Source organism: Danio aesculapii, chromosome 4, assembly GCF_903798145.1.
Source record: "Danio aesculapii chromosome 4, fDanAes4.1, whole genome shotgun sequence".
In the NCBI taxonomy this organism is placed as follows: Eukaryota; Metazoa; Chordata; class Actinopteri; order Cypriniformes; family Danionidae; genus Danio; species Danio aesculapii.
Window position 1 is genome coordinate 26,090,481 of NC_079438.1, and position 23,608 is coordinate 26,114,088.

The 23,608-nt window shown below is 39.2% G+C and overlaps 1 protein-coding gene and 4 non-coding genes across 5 annotated transcripts; 2 read left to right on the forward strand and 3 right to left on the reverse strand.

The window, feature by feature from the left end:
• The first annotated feature begins 2,835 nt into the window (after positions 1 to 2,835).
• LOC130222367 (gastrula zinc finger protein XlCGF8.2DB-like) lies at positions 2,836 to 6,796 on the forward strand. The gene is made up of 2 exons (XM_056454950.1): positions 2,836 to 2,970; positions 5,428 to 6,796. Exons 1-2 carry the CDS (start codon positions 2,886 to 2,888, stop codon positions 6,291 to 6,293), a joined length of 951 nt encoding a protein of 316 aa, XP_056310925.1. The 5' UTR covers positions 2,836 to 2,885; the 3' UTR covers positions 6,294 to 6,796.
• Positions 6,797 to 16,594: 9,798 nt separating this feature from the next.
• Positions 16,595 to 16,667, reverse strand: trnar-acg (transfer RNA arginine (anticodon ACG)). Its single transcript has one exon. It is a non-coding gene; the product is annotated as a tRNA-Arg (tRNA).
• A 1,142-nt stretch (positions 16,668 to 17,809) lies between these two features.
• Positions 17,810 to 17,882, reverse strand: trnar-acg (transfer RNA arginine (anticodon ACG)). Its single transcript has one exon. It is a non-coding gene; the product is annotated as a tRNA-Arg (tRNA).
• Positions 17,883 to 21,033: 3,151 nt separating this feature from the next.
• Positions 21,034 to 21,115, forward strand: trnas-gcu (transfer RNA serine (anticodon GCU)). Its single transcript has one exon. It is a non-coding gene; the product is annotated as a tRNA-Ser (tRNA).
• A 357-nt stretch (positions 21,116 to 21,472) lies between these two features.
• Positions 21,473 to 21,613, reverse strand: LOC130224229 (U4 spliceosomal RNA). The gene has a single exon (XR_008837297.1). It is a non-coding gene; the product is annotated as a U4 spliceosomal RNA (small nuclear RNA).
• Positions 21,614 to 23,608: the final 1,995 nt, after the last annotated feature.

Sequence of the window (23,608 nt, forward strand, 5' to 3'; positions counted from 1 at the left end):
CTCTCCTTAAACAAACACCTGTCTGCAGTTTAGGGTTTGTCCGAACAGTGAATGGCTTGATTCTTTCATAATTACTTTCATTAATGCTTGACACTACTACAGGATTCAGAAAAATATCCAAATATTCGTGCCTTCCTCTCCATCTTCAACGCTACATCTTTCTTCTATGAAACTTCCTACTGTATTAATGTTAATGCGTTCGTCAATGGCCTTTCTCCAGTCAACCATCGGCCACTCTCTTTCTACTTCAGCCAAACACCACTTAACTGTTAAATGCTTTAGGAATTATTTTTTTCCGTTGATTCTCACTTCTTTCCTAATATATCTATATATAGTGAGATTCTCTCCAAAAGTGCGTTTCAGAACCCGCAGTTTCAATCAAGGTCTTAGCTCTTTCTCTTCTAGTTTCTGTAGAAAAAATTGCATTCCAAAAAATGTGTCGATCAAAATCCATTTCTTTAATTTATTTTTTATTTATTTATTTTTAAATAATTTTTTAACTTCAAGTGAGAAAAAATGAGAGAGGAAAGGAAAAATAAGAGAAATAAAAAGGGAATTAGTAAATAAGGGAAGAAAATAGAGAAAAAGAAAAGGATAAAGAGAGGGTGAGAGAGAAGAAATATGTATTTTATTGCTATATATAATTATTCAATTGTTATCTCTTCTTTTTTTAAGGTATTAATGGTCTCGTTTCTTCATTATCGCAAATTTTACAATTTTCAGAATGGTCTAATAATATACACATCCAATATTTTGGTGGATTTTTCATTCTAGGGACTTGCTTTGGTTTGATTCTAATTCCTTACTTTTATTTTATTTCATTTCCTCATAATCCCTGGCTCGGGCCTTCACAAATAACACATAAGTCTACATTCATTGCGTCATCCAAAAATTTTAAATTTAAGACATTACCTATGTTTTCTTTATGTTGTTTGATTAATGTTTAGATTTTGTTCCTTTGTTTGCACTTGTATGTAGTGGAAGTTATTTATTTCCTTGAGTGTTGTTATTATTTGAAGTTATTATCTTCAACTGTGCTGTTATTTCACATTCTTATTAAACAGTTGCAGAAATGACCCAGTGTCTGTTTCAGTGGATTCAAATTATGCATTTTAAACTAAATAAAAGTGTAAACACAGACACAGTGTTTAGGATAAATTTAACGATATTTCAAACGATTTATTTCATTTAAAAACGAGTAATCCTTTAAAGAAAAAAAAACACTTCATTATTTAAAAGATATGAAGCTTTTTCAGATAAGTGCAACACTTTTTCCCCTTCACCTGAAAAGTGTGTGATAGTTTAAATGAATAAGAAAAAAAGGAAAATGACACGGAAAAACAACTTAATGATTAATTTTTTTAAAATTCCCTGCAATTTTCCTTTTTCCTAGTGATCAACCGAGAACAAAAATGAAGGAATCCACAAATATCCACAATATCCTAGAAAAAAACACTGAAATAACGGGCTCTGTATGAGAGCTCTTTGAAGAGAATAAGGCAGGTAGCCCAATTAGAAAAAACACTTTACAGCCAAATACAATAAGAATTTATTTAAGCAAAAGAGAAAAAGTCAATCTATTTTGGACAGAATTCAGTGTAAAATGTAAGACGTTATTTATAAAGACAGACAGGCCTACAGAATTATTTTTGGAGTGTTTGAACATGAATGGCAGCTGTTGTTTATGATCTAACATTTGCAAAACTACATGCTGAACGCTGTGAGTTTGCGTCGGGATGATGATGATACATTTTGAGCAATGTTAGACAGTACTATAGGGTGTGATGCTGCTTGGCTACTTAAGTAAAATTGGCAACAAACATTTTACATAAAAATTTAAATGTAAGTTAGTTTATATTAAAGTATCAATAGGATGTGAGGTCTAGTTATCCACCTATCTTCAGCTCAGTCCCTGATTTAACAGCCAATTATTCCAGTTAAGGTTTTACACAGCAGATGCCCTTCTAGCTGCAACTCAGTACTGGGAAACACCCATACACTCTCACATTGACACATGCACTACGGCTAATTTAGTTTATCTATACTGCATGTCTTTGGACTGTGAGGGAAACCGAATATTAACCTAGCTGTTGAAACTAAAACATGTAGTAGTAATGGGTACTTTTTACTAAAAGGGCACCTATTTTACCCCTTTTCAAGATTTAAGATAAGTCTTTTGTGTCTCCAGAATTTGTCTGTACAGTTTCAGCTCAAAACACCCATCAGATTATTTGTTATACGTTTTGGGATTTGGGATGTTGGGATTTTCTGCTTTAAACACTTGATTAAAAAGTTTTTCAAATTGTCCTAAAATTGTTTAGATTAAATGTTTTTGATTAACTTAAAATACTGAATATCTGTGTGTCTGTGTATGTGAGAGAGCAGATTTGTTGTGTAAAGTGGAAAACGAGGGAGAAATGTATCAAGTCATGATTACAATAGTGAGTGGCAAAAAAAAAAGCTTTTAAAAAAGACTTTTATTTTGGCGAGGCATGTGAGAACTAGAGAAAGGTTTGTTTTTAAACTTTTACATAAATATAAACCGATTGATTAAAGTTTCAGGTTTTCACCCGATGCTTCATTATGTTCCTACTGTTGACAATATTATTATTCTCTCTATATATAAGAAATGGAGCACTAGTTTTAATCAGCTCATTTATGGCTATTGTTTCTTACTCGGACTTAGCCGATTTCTTTAGTTAATTACTCTCATATAAAGAAACTGTTGAAGCAAGTGTTGAAGAGAAGTTATTTTGTTTCTGTTCATTGTTTTATTCAGTTTAAACAGGATATTTTTATTGTTTTGTTCATTTTAAACAGGATAAAGTGTCCAAACACAGAGAAAAGCTCCTGCTGAAGTGACTGATCTCCACACTGTTATAAAGATGGCGTTTATTAAAGTGGAGAGTGAAGATGTGAAGATTGAAGAAACATTCAGAGTCAAACAGGAAGATCTGCAGGAACAAACAGGTTGGTTTTCATTCTCAAAGACCAACTCAGTCATCTGATCCTCATTCAGATATATTTTAATAATAAAATACTAAATTAAATCCATCTTGCAGCCCTGACTGTGCTGCCTAGTTCTCCTAAATGCACATAAGCACTAATTGAAAGACAGGAATGAGCTTCTTTCTTGTTACTTGTTCTCATGTCTTTTGTCATTCTTTTATGTATTATTAGTCTCCCATTTTCTCTACCTTAATGTTATTGCTTTTCTTGTTCTACTGTTTGTAAAGCATCCTTAAGCACTGGCGCTATATAAAATAACTAAAAACAACAAATAAAAAAAGTTTAACTGAGCTGATGATATTTGACCTACAGTATTCTCATAGAAGATATCTGCTATTACAGTGATAGTGTTGGCTTAGTACATTCCATTTGCATATGTCACGTTGATCACAATTTTATTTTTTTTCATTAAATTCTTATGGGTTTAAACTTGTTTCTTGTAGTTGTTACTTGTTCTCACAGATAGTATCTTAGTTAGAATTACATCATTATTATAATTAATTACCAGGGCTATTGTGTTTAAACAGATTTCTGTGGCATCTCGGTGGGATATGAAATATTGTGTTGTAGGTCTTAAATCTTTTTTTAAACAAGTCTTCATTTTCCTTTGTTCATGTTTTGCTACCCAATCTGGCCAAAGCCCATACAATCACCAGCAATCCATCTCAATAAATCTTTCAACTTTTCATTCAAAAAGGTCATTTTAACTCTATTTATCATAATGGTTTAATTATTTTCCTTACAATAACATTTGTTTAAACGTGCTCCATGTATTTACTGCCGAGGACATCGACCTGACAGATTGTTGTGCATAGATTTAGTTTATTATAGTTTTTAAATCTTTAAAAACATTTGTTCATTTTTATTATTTTGTACAGAAAATTTATGTTGGTATGTGTATGGATACAAGTAAAGCTTGCTTGTTTTTTACACTATTTAAAATCTTTTGCTAAGAAATATCTAAAATATTGTAATTTTTTTATTATTCATTTATTATTGTATAATTAAATACATGATATTATAATATTGTTTTAATAGGGCAAATACAAATCTTTTCCATCTGGGCAATTTGAATAATTCTTTAGCCTTTTATGAGTCTAAAATATCATTCATAATAGTCTTAAAAATGTTTAAAGTCTTACATTTAACTTGGTGAAACCTGCAGAAACCCTGGATTAAAGTATGTAAAAAAAAAATGAGGAGGCCCCTAATTTTAAATGTGCTGAATGAAATTGACACTAAAATAATTAATTATTATTAAACATTGTACAGTATTCTAAACTATATGATGAAGTGTTGGGACGACGAGAGACAAAACGAACAAATTATAGTGGAACAATAACATTTAGCATTGCACTGACTACAACTGGCCAACAAACTAGTCTAAATGACTTTTGCTGCTTAAGAAATGGATTACAGCATGCTGATGATATGCAAACATTTGAGTGTAAAGTTCATCAGTATTGACCGTATTCTTCACGTACCAGCAGGCGGCACCATTGGAATCTATTTGCTTGACTTTATTTAAAGAATTAATTTTTAGATCTTAAAAACAGGTTTATGCCGCTTAGGGATGGGACGATATCCACTTTCAATGTATAAAACCGCTAAATGGTATATGTAAGTTTTTTTTTGTTTGTTTTAAGTTTTTTAGGACAACAGTATCTCCAGCAAAAAAAGATATTCAAAGATGCCTTTTAAGATGGCATTTCTGCATCTTGTCGGGTATATAAAATGTCATCACGTAGGTCTTCAGCTAAGCCTCAGGACATGCACAAAGGCAAGAAAACAGACAAAAGTACAAATGGATAAAAACGAATAGCAGAGTAAGTCATCTTGCCATCACCTCATCACTCCAGTTTACAGCAAACGTGGCATTAAGCATTTGCATAAATTCATTCATTCATTTTTCTTCAGCTTAGTCCCTTTAATTATCAGCGGTCACCACGGCGGAATGAATCACCAACTTATCCAGCATATGTTTTAAACAGCGGATGCTCTTCCAGCTGCAACCCAGTACAGGGAAACATTTGCATAATTTAAATACAATAATGCTTACTTACTAATATTAGTGTGAATTATGCGTACTTGCTGTGAACATGAAGATTTGTCTCAATCGGGTCTTCAAAGCAAGTTACAAATGTTTAAATCCAGTGGTAGATACACATGAGGGAACACAACACGAGTAAACTAGAGTGAGTGCATTCGATCATTTGCATTTAAAGCCACAGGCACAAAAACAGCTTGGTTTTTCTCTGACCCCCAAATTAAATATTCTGCAAGGTATAGGATCTGATTTTGAACTGAAACCTCAGACACATTCTGGGAACACCAAAGACTTTTTCATTTTTGGGTGAAACATTTATTTCATGCTTGTCTCTTTGTGCCTTCATACTAAAGTTAACTTTTTTTTTAAAGACCTGATGGTGCTGAAAGAAGAGACTCATCAATGGAACGAAATGAAAGAGAAACAGCAGTTTAAGAAACCCCAAGAAATAACGACTGATGAAAAACTCACACAGACTAAAAAGACTTCATCACTCGGAAGACCTTGGAAATCTAAATCTAGGTGTAAAACCCACATGAGAATTCCCACTGGAAAGTTCACATGCCAAGAGTGTGGAAAAAGCTTCTGTCATGCAGGAAACTTTGCAGCGCACATGAGAGTTCACACTGGGGAGAGGCCGTACACATGCCAAGAGTGTGGAAAAAGCTTCTATCATGCAGGAAACTTGGCAGCGCACATGAGAATTCACACTGGGGAGAAGCCTTACTCTTGCCCTCAGTGTGGTAAGAGTTTTAATCTAAATGGCACCCTTGAAGTCCACATGAGAACACACACTGGAGAGAGAAGTTTTACTTGCACACAGTGTGGGAAAAGTTTTTCTCAAAAACAAAACCTTCACACCCACATGAGGATTCACACTGGAGAGAAACCTTACACATGCACAGAGTGTGGTAAAAGTTTCCCATATAACAGCTCACTCAAACACCACATGATAAGTCACGCCGGAGAGAAGCCGTTTGCATGTGCTCAGTGTGGAAAGTGCTTCACATCCAAATCTAGCCTCATGAACCACATGAATGGTCACACTGGAACTATAGTGTTCACATGTGATCAGTGTGGAAAGAGTCTCACACATAAAGACTCCATTAAGAGCCACATGATGATTCACTCAGGAGAGCATTTTAGATGCAGTGAGTGTGGAAAGGACTTTAAACATAAAAGCAGCCTCAGCACTCACATGAAGCTTCACAATGGAGAGCAGAGTCCTCAAAAATGAGGCCTTGTCCACACAAACATGAGTATATTTAAAACAGCAGCTTGTTCGTGTAGTTTGGCTGTTCATTTACGAGACGTTTAATTATAAACTACTTTCAAGAGGATCACATGCATTAGCTGCATTAGTTGCATAATTCTGCATTAGCTAACACATGATTCACCAATCAGATGGATCCTAACTCACTGTAAATACCCAGAGTTTTTACCTCAGTTACCTTTGTCTTGAAGAAGCACCTTTCACAATTACAGCCTCGAGTCTTTTTAAATCCGATGCCACAAGCTTGGCACACCTGTTTTTGAAAATTTTGCCCATTCCTCTTTGCAGTACCTCTCAAGCTCTATCAGGTTGGATGGGAATTGAAGGTGTACAACCATTTTCAGATCTCTCCAGAGATGTTCAATAGGATTTAGGTCCGGGCTCTGGCTGGGCCACTCAAGGACATTCACAGAGTTGTCGTGAAGCCACTCCATTAGCCGCATATCCACTGTCGGGCCAGTGTGAGCCAGGGCTTTTAATGGATCGGGCTGAGCCAATCGCTCGGGAGGTAGAGCAGTGAGGCCAAATCATGTCGAGTTTCCACTGTCGGGCTAGTAGCTCGCAGCGCATCACGCAAATCCCACTCCCAGAAGTCCCCCGAATCAAACATCACACAACCCTCCCACTTCAGCGGGAAATCAGGCAGATAAAGCACACCATCGCATTATCACAAGAGCATTAAAATAAAGACAACTGAAACAAGCAAACGACACGATACTGTACAGCAGTACATTATATGTCTATACTGTGTGTTATTATTCATCATATTCATTTACTCACCGACCGACTGTTGGCATTGAAAAATCGAGTGGTCTCGCCAGCCGCATGGAGTGCACCATCCATAATATAACACCACAGAAATTCTCTGTTAATAACTCGGTAGAAAATGTAGTTTATAAAATCCTTATTTAGATATACGCTGTCAAACATTCAGCCCAAATGCTCCACAGAGCCCTGAAACATTCATTTTTCCCTATAGGCTATATGACACAATAGGTGATTCCCCTTTATTTAAGGATGCTGCAGTTTATTCTGTGATCTTGCACTTAAGAGCAAGTAATAAAATATAGCCTATAGTTTGTTGCGCTCAGCAGCTTTTCGTTAATAAATCTCTTCATGTATTTAAAGTTTCATTTTTAAATTTTAGCACGTCATATAAAAGCATAAACACTTGTTTGAGGACACAGAACACATTTGTATTTGCAGTTTTTCCTCGATGCGTTTGTCAAGAGGCGCTGTGCAGGACAGAAAAAAAGGTAGCCTATTTCGCTTTCACTCACCCATAAAATGCTCCTGTTTGCACGGTTTGATTTATATCATCGTATTTTAAATACTTTATAAGTCGTATTTCAAACCTCCTCCGGTGTTTATTGTTTTTAGAAAATATCTAAAATCTTTATTTCAGACAGGCCTTTGTAAAATGACATTTATATATGGCTTAACGGTTTGATTTATGTATTGTATATACCTAAATTGTTATAGCTAGCTTTTGTTTGTTTTATATTGGTTTATAAAAAATTCACCCCCCCCTCAGATAAAACTCCAGAGGAACAGCTGGATAGCTCGGTAATGCGACATTAATTGTTTTATACTGAAACTTTCCTTCTAATGTGCTTTCTTGGTCTTATCCATATTTATTGGTATGTTGAACACACATCGGCCCCACAACAGGAAATAAAAAACTGCAACTGCGTGAATTTTTTTTAACACGTTAAATATTTCAAATTAATCGCATGCGTTAACACACTAGTTTTGACAGCCTACTAATATATATCTGACTGCTATTAACCAGCAATGTTGGTGGGATTGGAGGGGCAGACTTTTGACTTCAAAAACCTGCATTTATGAATGAAGAATTTGGCAAAGCATAAAAGGATGTTAACCAGGTAATGCTGTATTTTCTTTAGTTACACCAAATTTAACTTGTTTATAGCAAAAAGGGTTTACATGGATATTGACATGAGACATTCTGTCATGAGCCTAAAATAACTCAGAGTATATACAATTGGAGAAAATATGCTCAGTGGTTTCAATATCACTGTCACAACCTCGACAAGAGTTCTCCTCAGTATCAAATCTCAGGAATTCTTTGATGGATACACATCATTAATCATTTTAAACTGAAGCTCTTTGATTTTGGGGAGAATTGGAAAAGAAATTTATTTTTTCTAATTCCTGTGAATTAAAGTCTTTAAAAATAAAATGAGGTCTGAGCTGATTAGGATGAAGCCTTTGAATAAGAATATTCCTTAAAAACGTATTATTAAGCTGGCACTGACATGATCATTGTTTTGATTTCTTATTAAGTACTCAAGGGGCTACACACTTAGCTGAATTAGCTACATTGAGCAGGACATTTCTTTCAGTTATACTCTTAAAGAGATGAAAATTAAATAAATTCTGTCATTAATGACGTGTCCTTCACTTGTTCCAAATTTGTCTGAGTTGCTTTCTTCAGTTAAACACACACAAAAAAAGGATATTTTAAAGAAAGATGAAAACCTGTGAACATTAACTTCCAGAGCATTTGTTTTTCCTACTATGGATGTGAATAGTTTCAGGTTTTCAGCTTTCCTCAAAAAACTCCCTTTGTGTTCAACACAATAAAGAAACTTGCAAGATTTATAAAAAAAGGTTTGCAGAGAGTAAATAGTGAACTATTCCTTTAACCCAAACTAGCTGACTTTACTAGAACATTGTATAGAAACCTATTGCCTTAAACCTTTTACATTTTAACAAGATACAATTAAACAGCCCCACTCGAATTAACATTTTACCGCAAGTCCAATAATATTGTAAAGGTTCTAAGTTAATTCAAGTAGGGCTGTTTAGTTTCACCTGGTGTAAATACAAAAGCGGTTTAAGGCAACAGGTTTCTTTGGAGTTTTCTAATAAAGTCAACTAGTTTGGGTTAAGAGTGTAATGGGTTACAGTAATAGCAGTGAAGGCATAAAATAAATGTTTAGCCATGTAAAGCATTAAACTTGTCATAATTTAGCAATATTTCTAAGGTGGAGTACTGTATGCTGTTGTAATCTTTAAGGAATTGATGAGTCGAACATGAGATGTGTGTTTTAAATTGCAAGAAGTGATTTACCAATATGTTCATCAAGATTCAAATCTTGCATCTTATATTTTTTAAGGTTTTGGGCCAATAATACTCATGTTCTGCTATTTAAAAAAGCCTGCTGGAATTCATGTCAGCATTCCCTTCGTTGAAAACTACAGCAGTGGACATCAGTAGAGATGATGCGATGCTGTAAACGTTCTAAGCACATCGGTTATCGCTCGCTTCAGGCAACACCCAGTGCTGAACACATCAGTGTTATCGTACGCATCAAAGGGTTTGAAGTGTGTTCATTTTTTTATTTATTATTCAGTGGATCTTCTGCAAACTACAGCTTGAGAACCACTGCCTTAACAGTGTGTGTGCAAATGTAACACTTTGTTGTTGTGTGTAGTGAAGTTAATTCTTGTGTGTAGTCACATATTGATGTTCATGTTTTCTCAGTGTAATAAATGAAGTGTAGTAAAAATAGCATAGTATTGGTCATTTGTGTCTGACTTGAAAATTATTTGTTTTGTTTTATTAACTGTATTATACAAATAATTTATAATTTCAAGACTATTATAATACATTTATTCCAAATAATCATAACAATACAGTAAAAAATCTTATATTACAAATATTTCATTTATTTTCTTTTCAGCTTAGTCCCTATATTAATCAGGGGCGCCCACAGCAGAATGAACCGCCAACTATTCCAGTTTTATGTTTTACACAGCGGATGCCCTTCCAGCTGCAACATAACACTGGGAAACACCCAGACACTCTTGCATTCACACACATACACTACGGCTGATTAAGCTTATTCAATTCATCTATATCGCATGTCTTTGGACTGTGGGGGAAATCGGAGCACCCGGAGGAAACCCATGGCGACGAGGAGAACATGCAAACTCCACACAGAAATGCCAACTGACCCAGCCAGGGCTCGAAACAGCACCCTTTTTGCTGTGAGGTGATTGTGCTACCCACTGTGCCACTGTGACACCAGCTGGAAAAATCTGCTGCGTAAAATATATGCTGGATAAATTGGCGGTTCTTTCCATTGTGATGCCTTTCACTCAGTTTTTAGTGTTTCATGAACTCCTGCAGCTAAAGGTGCCTTTTGCCAAGGCCAACACCAGACAGACACAACAAATGATAATGTAGGTGGTAGAAGTTTTCACATCATGCTTTTCAGACAAATGCACAGTCGATGTAAGTGTTTCCTCCGACAACATGAACAATGGGTCGTTCTATAAAAGGGCTTGACTTTCATGAGAAGAAATTAATAGGAATCTGTTGGTGGTTTGGATTTGTTAGTACCTACATTTGTAAAAGCTGATATTTTAAATAGAAACAGACTATTCCTCACGTATCTGGTCTCAGTTAACCGTCAAAATATTTCATAAACACACTTTACGTTAACTGGTCTCGAAATCGAGAAGGTATTCAAGATCGAGTGAAACAGGCAACAGAAGGAGGACGAAGTGAAAATGTGGAACAACAAAACTATTGTGGTAAAGTAGAACTTTTATTAATTTCAATTCATTTTTAGATAAGTCTATAACAGTGTCATGTAACACTCCTTTAAATGGAAATTAGAAAAAAATGACATACATATATATATATATATATATATATATATATATATATATATATATATATATATATATATATATATATATCATAACTTAATGTTAATTAACTTATAATGTGCAATAATAATTTTACATGTGTCAAAATAAACTACAAAATACAGCAGCCACACAATGTATCAAAATAAAATATTGTGTTAGGACTGTAGGATCTACTGTAGGACTTATTTTAATGTAGTTTGTCTCATTTTCTTGGCATTTACAATAGCAATCCATCCCAAACTACTGTTATTTAGTAGTTGTTTAGTAGTTAATACTATTATTTGTGCAGTATAGTCACTCGCCCGAGTGTTTAACTTCTTTAACTGGAGGAGTCACAGTGTGCCCTCTTAGTGAACATCAGTACACCATCTGCGGGTGTTTCATATTTCTAAACTTATGTTTCTAAACTCTAAACTTCTCATCCTGTTCTTAAGGACTGATATTTTATTTCTTCTAATTTCTTAAGCAAAGATGCTGATGCCAAATTGTACACTATAATGCCACACACATACATACACACAAAAAATTATATATATATATATATATATATATGTAATTATTTGAGGTATTATTCAGATGTACGATTGTAATGATTTGGGGAATCAAACATTGATTGTTATAGACACCTTTGCTTATTTGTCTAAGAGATGTAAGGCAGGAACAGCTATACCCGTTAACAGGTTTCTTATATGTAAAACAGTCCTATTCAGTTAATGGTCTGCCTATTAGACAGCTATTAAAAGATAACTGCACATGATGATGATCCATTTATTTAAATGAATATGTGACACGAGTATTTAAATTTCATTGTTGAAAATAAGTTACAGTAGTAAGTGCAGTTGTTGTTTTATGAGATGTCCACCACTGTAATTACACCATGGTGAAAAAGAAGTCTGAGAAATGCTGTAGTTGGTGTAGGTGGACATTAAAAGCTCTGCATTGTGTAGATATAAAAGTGCACTCTTGTCATTGAATTACCCTGTATAAACTGCCTATACAATAATTTTACTTGTGATGTGATTATTTCCTAGTTCTAAATATATAGATGGATGACAGATTTGATGGTGGATAACACGACAAAGGTAAGACCAAAGCTTGAAATCGCACCATGTGAGAGCATGAGACGAATAGACGATCAAAACATGACCTCTCTGGACATAAAATTTAAATATGGAGCAATCGCTTCCATTTATTAACGTCTAATCCAAGCGGCAACCTCCCGCTCTCCCTCGGGAGGCCAATACGGAAGTAACTGAAACTGCAATTCATCAAAATTCCGCTAGTCCTGGCTCCATAATAGAGCAAAGTGCAATTGAGCCCTCTGTTAGAATGGCCAACTTTACAGCAGAAAAAAAGGTGTTTACAGCCTGGTACAAAGAACGATTTTGGTTCATATAGCTAATATTACCCTCCATGACAACTGTGAGGGGGGGTGAATTTTTTTATAACTCATCCATTTCCTTTATATTAGGTTATATTAAGTTTGCATAATTAAGGGCGTGGCCACTTGAGTGACAGCTAGGTCTCGCTGGTCGCCGTCCCTTCACCTCAGCTGAATCCGGCAGATTAGCCACTGATCTCGGCATATTCATCGTATTATTGTGTTGTTTTATGTGGCTTTACACAGTCAGCTGTCTTTTGGACTTATTTCTTACAATTATCAGATGATATGGGATGCTGTGTGCATTTAATTGTGCTCACAAACCGTTCACGTGGCCTCGTTTCCCATGTGAGTAAAGTTATATACTTGTATACCATCTCTATAAATGTATTTGTTTTATTTAAGATCATTTATCATTAATATTTTTCTTTAGACCCGTAAAGCACTCCAGAATGTGACAGATTGATTAGCTGTAGGCTCTTGAACAGTCATCTGAAGCGTTGTCATACAGTGTTATGCTGGAGATCATCAATAGTCTTGCATTTACTAACAGACACACACATCTGAAGTGTTTGGAAGTAATTTGCGTTTTCCTTCTGTAGAAAAACGTCATAAGAACAATGTTTAGTGGCTCAATGTATTACAACAGTGTTTTTGAATGTCTAAACACTTTATTGATATAGTGTACAGCCAAGCACATTTGGTCAGAACACAAACGAGTCGCAGGTAATAAAGTATCAAGCGTTTCTCCCAAAGTAAAGTCTGTCTGCCAGGTCTTAGCAAAGTGCCAGCAGGTGTCTGTAGCTCCGCCCACTCTCCGCCTCTTTGCCCTTGTTTGGTATCCCGCCGTGGGTGCGATGACGCGCGAACAAAATGGCGACGGTTGGCCGCGCCTACTTGTGGCTTCTTTTGCGCTCTTCAGAAACCTATGGGTGACGTCACGGATACTCCGTCCATATATTTTACAGTCTATGGTCTAATCACAATGTTTTATCCCGCTCCTTTTCGCAGCACTGTACAACATAATTTCGCAAGCAAAAAACTCTGTATGACCGCAGCCTAACTTGCTTTCAGATTAACTATGCCCAGCTGCTACTAGTTATGAGCCTACCTTAGACAGAGTGGGTGCATTTAGAAGCTGCTGTGCTGTGGAAGTTTCTGACTAGAGGTTGCTTTCTTGATTAGTTTGTTACATGTTGCTTGATTTGTGCCCATTGCAAAAAAAAAAAAAACCTCTTGTTGTGTGTGTCTGTCTTGGTAACGTTTTAATGTGGTGATTTTTTTGTGCATTGGTTCAGTTGCATTGATTACTTTTGTCTATTAGGCTAGTTTCAATTGGATTTCAGAATGTCACTATGCAAATTGAGTGCATCTTCCCTCCTCCTGGTTAAGTGAGGAAGCTCTGGAAGTTGACAAAATCAAATAAACCCAACCTGGTCACAACGATGTTAACTGATTTGACATTGCTTGATATAAACCTTTCCTGTTGACTTGATTTTAGTTTGTGATCAACTCTTGAGAATACGCAGCTGAAAGTGTGACGTGCAGCAAACAGCCAATCTCACAAGCACACAAGTGCAGTAAACGGCCAATCACAAGACACATGAGAGAGTCAGTTTGACTCATTTCTCCAGAGTCAGTTTAATTCAGTTCTTTGTTGTAGATTATAGATATATCGTGATATAAAAATATAATGAATCTGAATACATTTACAATCCAGAAATAAACACTGCTGATGCAGCAAATGTTTAAGACGGCAATTTAAAACATAATATCAGTGCAAATCAATCAACTTAAGTTAAAGATTTAGCTTAACAAACAGGTCAATACACAGTAAAATCTTTATATATTGAAGCACATTTAGATGCATATTTAAATGTATATTTTCATATTAATTGACAATTCACACTAATTGAATGTATAACATTTAAAAATAATAGAATTAGTTATATTTCAGATAAAATAATCAATTATCAGCAACAAAAGACCAATTCATAATGCTTTTAGTGTAAAAGACTTTAATTTGAAGCAAAAAAATATGCTGGAGGACTGGATCAGATATATGGCACTTTACACCTGATTACATACATACATTAACATTTCACAGCACCTGGAATGAACACAAATGAGTTGAAGTTACAGTGTTTCTCATCCATTTGTGATTAATGTACAAACAATTATCTACAAAGGCCAAAAGTAGCAAAAAATGGCCAGTATGTGATCGCTTTACTGTGTTAAAAGGAAAAGGTTTTGTCACAGGGTATCTTATATATGCTTTTGTGAATGTTTATGCATATTTGTATGCACAAACACAAGTTATAATTAGAGGGAAAAACATCTTTGTTACCTACCAGGTGAATAAGAGGCTATCAAGAAAGCTGAGCTGCTCACACATGTTCTGTTCAACTAAAAACCGAAGGAAAGAAAACGAAATTGGCACAAAAACAAGTTACATTTTGATAGTTAGAATCTATAGACCAGGGCTGTCCAAACTACGGCGGCCCGCGAGGTTTTTTATAAATATCAAGAGAATTTGGCCCGCTATACAAAAATGAACAGTCAATGAATGCATTATTCAATGAATAACCACCGGGTGTCGCTATCACATGCCTTCAATTAGGCAACAGATCCTGTTATGAAGTCAAACAAACCAAACAAACCAAAGGAAACATAATTCAGGGCTTGACAGACTGCCCGATGGCCCGGGGTCAGTGTGCAAGACGCTTGGGCCAGTGTACAGAATGTTACTGGCCCAATCAGGCCAGTGCTGCCTTGTCACACAAGTTTGGCTGTGACTGTCTGTCAATTGCGTGTAAATACAATCTTAGGGTGCTTTCACACATAGACGTTTGTTTCGGAATCTGTCTTGTTTGCCCCGTTAGCGCAATTCGTTTGGCATATGTGAATTCAGCAATCTCGCTCGCATCCGCGCCAAATCAATCGGTCCGAGATCGCCTGAATGAGATGGTCTCTGCTCGATTAAGCCGATCGATTGTAGTGAGAAAACAAAACAATGCAACTAACGACCCAGGCTATCACAGTGTATTATGATTGTGTAATAGCCGTATATACGGCAATACAAAGAGAGAATGAGTAAACCAAGACGTCATTCCTACTGGTAAATATTGTTTAAATGCTGTGCTTTGTTATTATGGCAAGTTGTGGTGTCGATAGGATGCTCTCACAGAGCATGTGACAGTCCCTTCCTTTTCACCTCTATGGTGAACTTTGAGCTCTAACGACAAAGATATGTTCGAACTGCACAGGCATGAAAGCAGCTCTGAGCGCAAAAGACCTCCTTCGAGCCAGAGACCTAAGGATTGCCAACAACCCACCTACAGTCCTCCGCTCTACCAACTGAGCTATCGAAGGCTTATGAGAGCTTTCCACAAGCCCACCCTCTTAAGGTTGCTGCAGTCCGACTGCTGGCCAAAAAGGGCAGAAGCAAAAACGCTCAAGCCTTCCTATACCGGGAGTCCAAGCCGGGCCGCTGGGTGAAAAACAGGAATCCTGACCGCTAGACCATATGGGAGATATCACTTGTGAGGGCCAGTCTGCACAAACTTCAGTTCTTTCTGATCTCATATAGTCTCATGGTTTCCGTAAGCTAGAATCTTCTCATCCCTAGTCATAAGCGTTATCCTTTGTGCCACTGTCACTCTGTTCAGCACCTTGTTAGAACATTGTTTGAAACAAGGACAAGGCTCTGTCAACCTGGAGTTCCGTCACCACACAGTCTGCTTTGTTTTTATGGCAAGAGGTTGTGTGGATGGGATGCTCTTACAGGATTCCTGACAGTCCCTCCATAGAAGACCTGAGATCCAGGGTCGGAGACTCTCTCCTCTCCAAGAGGAGGTTAAAAGCCATAGTTTATTTTATGCATGTTTTATCAGAGCACTTAGGTATTGCTGCAGCTCAGAGACTTACAAGAGGAAGAGATTACGCTGCAAGTTGGCTGGGTGACTTCAAAGTGGTAGGGACTTTTGCAAAAAGTTGGCTGGGTTTATGGTTGGTGTAGCTGTAGTAGACGTTAAGAAAAATCAGCAGTTGGGATAGCCTTTGAAACCAGGGGAGCACCCCACGGGCTCTGTGCTGGCGGCCCCAGAAACTCGATTCACTCCAGAGTGGAACTGAACAGCTCCAGCGGGGGAAAGGCGACCGCAGTGCACTGACTGACAGCAAAGCAAAAAGACCAAAGCGAGCCAGCCAGGAGTTGAACCTAGAATCTTCTGATCCGTAGTCAGACGCGTTATTCATTGCGCCACTGGCCCTCTCAGCTTAGTTAGTCATCGTTAGCTTGTTGCTTGTAATAAGGACATGGCTCTGTCAACACGGAGTTCATTCAACAAATGCTGTGCTTTGTTATTATGGCAAGTTGTGGTGTCGAAAGGATGCTCTCACAGAGCATGTGACAGTCCCTTCCTTTTCACCTCTATGGTGAACTTTGAGCTCTAACGACAAAGATATGTTCGAACTGCACAGGCATGAAAGCAGCTCTGAGCGCAAAAGACCTCCTTCGAGCCAGAGACCTAAGGATTGCCAACAACCACCTACAGTCCTCCGCTCTACCAACTGAGCTATCGAAGGCTTATGAGAGCTTTCCACAAGCCCACCCTCTTAAGGTTGCTGCAGTCCGACTGCTGGCCAAAAAGGGCAGAAGCAAAAACGCTCAAGCCTTCCTATACCGGGAGTCCAAGCCGGGCCGCTGGGTGAAAAACAGGAATCCTGACCGCTAGACCATATGGGAGATATCACTTGTGAGGGCCAGTCTGCACAAACTTCAGTTCTTTCTGATCTCATATAGTCTCATGGTTTCCGTAAGCTAGAATCTTCTCATCCCTAGTCATAAGCGTTATCCTTTGTGCCACTGGCACTCTGTTCAGCACCTTGTTAGAACATTGTTTGAAACAAGGACAAGGCTCTGTCAACCTGGAGTTCCGTCACCACACAGTCTGCTTTGTTTTTATGGCAAGAGGTTGTGTGGATGGGATGCTCTTACAGGATTCCTGACAGTCCCTCCATAGAAGACCTGAGATCCAGGGTTGGAGACTCTCTCCTCTCCAAGAGGAGGTTAAAAGCCATAGTTTATTTTATGCATGTTTTATCAGAGCACTTAGGTATTGCTGCAGCTCAGAGACTTACAAGAGGAAGAGATTACGCTGCAAGTTGGCTGGGTGACTTCAAAGTGGTAGGGACTTTTGCAAAAAGTTGGCTGGGTTTATGGTTGGTGTAGCTGTAGTAGACGTTAAGAAAAATCAGCAGTTGGGTAGCCTTTGAAACCAGGGGAGCACCCCACAGGCTCTGTGCTGGCGGCCCCAGAAACTCGATTCACTCCAGAGTGGAACTGAACAGCTCCAGCGGGGGGAAAGGCGACCGCAGTGCACTGACTGACAGCAAAGCAAAAAGACCAAAGCGAGCCAGCCAGGAGTTGAACCTAGAATCTTCTGATCCGTAGTCAGACGCGTTATTCATTGCGCCACTGGCCCTCTCAGCTTAGTTTGTCATCGTTAGCTTGTTGCTTGTAATAAGGACACGGCTCTGTCAACACGGAGTTCATTCAACAAATGCTGTGCTTTGTTATTATGGCAAGTTGTGGTGTCGATAGGATGCTCTCACAGAGCATGTGACAGTCCCTCCCTAGAAGAACTGTGATCCAGGGTCTGAGACTTTCTCCTCGCCAGGAGGAGGTTACAAGCATTAGATTTATTTTTAACAGAGCAGCTGCAGCATACTTGCGTGGAGGCCCACAGTTAGGCTTGAGGGCAAAATTCTGCCAGCCTTCCCAGGTGGTCTACCGAAGGCTTACGAGAGCTTTCCACAAGCCCACCCTCTTAAGGTTGCTGTCTGCTTAGTTTGTCATCGTTAGCTTGTTGCATGTAATAAGGACACGGCTCTGTCAACACAGAGTTCATTCAACACATGCTGTGCTTTGTTATTATGGCAAGTTGTGGTGTCGATGGGATGCTCTCACAGAGCATGTGACAGTCCCTCCCTAGAAGAACTGTGATCCAGGGTCTGAGACTTTCTTCTCGCCAGGAAGGGGTTACAAGCATTAGATTTATTTTGACAGAGCAGCTGCAGCATACTTGCGTGGAGGCCCACAGTTAGGCTTGAGGGCAAAATTCTGCCAGCTTTCCCAGTCAGGGAACTTCCTTTTCACCTCTATGGTGAACTTTGAGCTCTAGCGACAAAGATATTTTCGAACTGCACAGGTATGAAAGCAGCTCTGAGCGCAAAAGATCTCCTTCGAGCCAGTGACCTAAGGATTGCCAACAACCCACCTATAGTCCCCCGCTCTACCAACTGAGCTATCGAAGGCTTATGAGAGTTATTATAGTGGAGGTGAACTCCCATGGCAGATAAAACGGTCTACATTTAACCATTAGAAATTCCAGGTTAACAGAGCAATGTCTCCCAACGACGACAGAGTTTGTGCACCAAGCTTTGTTAATATAAATGCATAATCCTCCGCCTCTGGTCTTACCGGATTCATCCGCTGTTCTGTCTGCTCGGAATGTTTTATGCTCCGTTAGCGATATAGCGTTGTCTGGTATCCCGCTGTTTAGCCATGTTTCTGTGAAAATCATGACATTACAGTTCCATAATCTTTTGCTGTGGTTGATGCGAAGTCGAATCTCATCCATTTTGTTCACCAGTGACCGTACATTGGCGAGAAAGATGCTGGGTAAAGAGAGCCTGTTTACGTTCTCTGCGCCGCCTCCGAGCACTTCCGCCCGGCCGGGTATGACTCTCAGGCTCGGGTGTTCTGGCGATCTCAGGGATGAGTCGAAGATTGTTAATAAAACTGTCCGGAATGCACAGTCCAATATCCAAGATGTCCTGTTGGGTGTACGATGTAAAGGCACTGCTGTTCCGCACGAACAGACCCGAAATGAGCAGGAATAATACTGCAAAATTGCAGATACTGGAGAGACACTGAGCCTTGCGAACCGAACGCGCCGCCATCTCAGATAGACCTCAACGGTTATGATATTGCCTCTGCAAACGAATAACTATAACAGCTACGAACTGTTCTGTGTACCAATCTGGACATGCAACGACAAGGTGGCATCAAACTTTAAACTGCCAGCAATCAGCCCTCTGGCACCAATGAGTGCATATGCGGTGTCAGCAGAACAGGTTATTGATTTGTCCAAAAATAATTACCTATACATTGTTTCATTTTTACTTAAAGAAAAGTATACACTACTTATGTGAATCTGGGAGAAGAGAATTGTGGGTAATCTGCTAAAGGGGGCGGAGTCACAACGCTGAACGGCAGAGAAAAGGGTTGAGATTGGGATGTATTTATTGGGCTGTACAGGGATTGGGGTAAGGTAATGAACAATGCAAGGGCACTGAAACCATATTTTGACAGAAATCCAAGGTCAGCTATGCTGCCGTTTTTAGACTCAGGCATTCTGTCTAGTTTCTCTCCAACAAAACCAGAAGAAACATGTTGCAGTTAATGTTGAACCATGAAGCCTGGTTTATACTTCTGTGTCAAGTGATCAGCGTGATCCACAGCGCAAGCCTTGCGCGTAGCCGTGCACTTATACTTCTGCGCACTGTTTCTGTTGCTCTGCAATACACTTCCGAAACGCTAGCTGGCAGTAGGTGTTTATGTTTCTCTGTGTTGAGTTTCTTCGCTGGTGTTTTGTTTTTTTCTGAACGCTTCCTTAATGTGCAAATGGCTCAAATTCACTCATTTTGAGGAAGGAACCAGTGGACGTGCAACAATTTTAATTAAAAGGTAAACACAAAGCAACAGTCTCCATCCGGAGCTCCTCCATAGGACTCCACACTTGTAAACACCCGCTGCTTCACGCTTGTGCGGCTCTCACCTCCGCCCACACTCGTCATCGCTACCAAGTCGACCAATCTCAGAGCTACGCGTACGCATTACATTTTTTGAGAGGTGCGCGTCAATGTCGCTGACGGCCACAGCGAGGTGCTATGCAATCACGTGTAGGCTGCGCCATGGCATACGCGTGAGCTTGACGTCGAGGTATAAATCAGCCTTAACTCTGGGGCACTGATCAGAGCTACTGATAAAGCTCCTTATGACAACCTTTATCTTCTTTTCTGTAAGAACATCCATTCGAGTCCCAAAAGTTAATCCTTTCTCTAGCACAATGCTGTGCTTACACATGACGAGGTGGCCGAGTGCTTAGGTTAGTATGTTGTACTCTGCAAGTTCTGGTTTAAATCCCAACCTCATAGTTTCATTGTTTTGAGAGAGGCAACTACTTCTGTCTAAGGTTTCCTACTTGCACCTCTCAGCGTCTTAAAGGATGTTTATGGCAAAATTGTATGTAATATTTAGCGAAAATAGCTGCAAAAACATACGTTTATGCCAAAGTCCAGCCTCCATTAGGAGAGCACCTATGTGCGCAGCGAGGTGGCTGAGTGGTTAAGGCGATGGACTGCTAATCCGTTGTGCTTTGCATGTGTGAGTCGAATTCCAGCCTGGTCGTTCGTTTAAGAGAGCCCGGTGTTTACGTGGAAGGTAATCTTCGTGCTTTGAAGCATGTTATGGCAAAATTGAGTGTCATCTTACCGAAAATAGTTGCAAAAACATACACGTACACATATGTGCTACAGTCCAGCCTCCATCAGTAAAATGGAAACGTATGTGACGAGGTGGCCGAGTGGTTAAGGCGATGGACTGCTAATCCATTGTGCTCTGCACGCGTGGGTTCGAATCCCATCCTCGTCGCTCAATGCTCTGGTTTTTGAGAGAGCCCGGTGCTTCCGTGGAAGGTGTTTTCTCGCACACTCTTAGCGTTTTGAAGGATGTTATGGTATAAATTAATCCAGCCTCCGGCAGGGACGGACCGCTAATCCACTGTGCTCCGCCTGTGTGGGTTCAAATCCCTTTCTCATCGTTCAATTGCTTTAGCATTTTAGAGAGCCTGGTGTTTCCATGGAAGATTTCTTACACGCACTCTGCTTGCATTCTGAAGAATGTTATGGTACAGGTTAATCCAGCCTGCTGCATGTTTAGGAGCTACACGAAAGTTGCAACATGTTAAAGAAACAGAAGCACAGCTATCCTTTTCAACAGAACATTAAGCCTACTAAGAGGCTGACAAAAATTGCCAGAGCTGACTGTATTTCAATTCATCTCAGCGAGGTATTGGGTAAAGTTTTCAACCAGCAATGATCACGCCTCGGATAGACCTCATAGGCTACGATATTGCCTCTGCGAAAGTATAGCTATAACAGCTATGAACTCTTCTGTGTACCAATCTGGACATGCAACGACAAGGTGGCATCAAACTTTAAACTGCCAGCAATCAGCCTTCTGGCACCAATGAGTGCATGCTGTGTCAGCAGAACAGGTTATTGATTTGTCCAAAAATAATTACTTATACATTGTTTCACTTTTACTTAAAGAAAAGTATACACTACTTATGTGAATCTGGGAGAAGGGAATTGTGGGTAATCTGGTAAAGGGGGCGGAGTCACAACGCTGAACGGCAGAGAAAAAGGTTGAGATTGGGATGTATTTATTGGGCTGTACAGGGATTGGGGTAAGGTAATGAAGAATGCAAGGGCACTGAAACCATATTTTGACAGAAATTCAAGGTCAGCTATGCTGCCGTTTTTAGACTCAGGCATTCTGTCTAGTTTCTCTCCAACAAAACCAGAAGAAACATGTTGCAGTTAATGTTGAACCATGAAGCCTGGTTTATACTTCTGTGTCAAGTGATCAGCGTGATCCACGGCACAAGCCTTGCACATAGCCATGCACTTATACTTCTGCGCACTGTTTCTGTTGCTCTGCAATACACTTCCGAAACGCTAGCTGGCAGTAGGTGTTTATGTTTCTCTGTGTTGAGTTTCTTCGCTGGTGTTTTGTTTTTTTCTGAACGCTTCCTTAATGTGCAAGTGGCTCAAATTCGCTCATTTTGAGGCAGGAACCAGTGGACGTGCAACAACTTTATTTAAAAGGTAAACACAAAACAACAGTCTGCATCTGAAGCTCCTTCATGGGACTCCACACTTGTAAACACCCGCTGCTTCACGCTCGTGCGGCTCTCACCTTCGCCCACACTCGTCAGCACTACCAAGCCGACCAATCTCAGAGCTTGCGCTACGCGTCCGTGTTACATTTTTTGAGAGGTGCGCGTCAATGTCGCAGACGGCCACAGTGAGGTGCTATGCAACTACGTGTAAGCTGCGCCGTAGCAAACGCGTGCGTTTGACGCAGAGGTAAAAATCAGCCTTAACTCTGGGGCACTGATCAGCGCTACTGATAAAGCTCCTTATGACAAACTTTATCTTAATCTTTTCTGTAAGAACATCCATTCGAGTCCCAATAGTTAATCCTTTCTCTAGCACAACGCTGTGCTTACACGTGACGAGGTGGCCAAGTGTTAAGGTTAGTATGTTGTACTCTGTAAGTTCTGGTTTAAATCCCATCCTCATAGTTTCACTGTTTTGAGAGAGGCAACTGCTTCTGTCTGAGGTTTCTTACTTGCACCTCTCAGCGTCTTAAAGGATGTTTATGGCAAAACTGTATGTAATATTTTGCGAAAATAGCTACAAAAACATACGTATTTGCCATAGTCCAGCCTCCATTAGAAGAGCACCTATATGCGCGGCGAGGTGTCTGAGTGGTTAAGGCGATGGACTGCTAATTTGTTGTGCTTTGCATGTGTGAGTCGAATACCAGCCTGGTCATTCGTTTAAGAGAGCCCGGTGTTTACGTGGAAGGTAACTTACTTGCACCCTCTTCGTGCTTTAAAGCATGTTATGGCAAAATTGAATGTCATCTTATCGAATATTTTTGCAAAATAGTTACAAGAACATACATATACACATATGTGCCACAGTCCAGCCTCCATCAGGAAAGTAAGAACATATGTGACAAGGTGGCCAAGTGGTTAAGGTGATGGACTGCTAATCGATTGTGCTCTGCATGTGTGTGTTCCAATCCCATCCCTGTCGCTCACATGCTCTGGTATTTGAGAGAGCCTGGTGATTCCGTGGAAGGTGTTTTACTCACACCCTCTTAGCGTTTTAAAGGAGTTCACATCGGACATTGTCAGCCATCTTGATGAGGTGAAAGGGATGATTACCTCCACCTATGGCCATATCCTGAAAACGGATTCTACAAAAAGGTACAATACATGAAGGTTTGACTATAAGGTTTATCTTCAGCAGTTCATGTAAATAATAAGAATAGATTTAATTTCATTGTAAT

Coding starts and splice junctions, on each gene's coding strand:
- LOC130222367 (XM_056454950.1), top strand. CDS start 2,886: ATGGCGTTTATTAAAGTGGAGAGTGAAGATGTGAAGATTGAAGAAACA. Junction 2,971..5,427: donor AGATCTGCAGGAACAAACAG/GTTGGTTTTCAT, acceptor TTTTTTTTAAAG/ACCTGATGGTGCTGAAAGAA.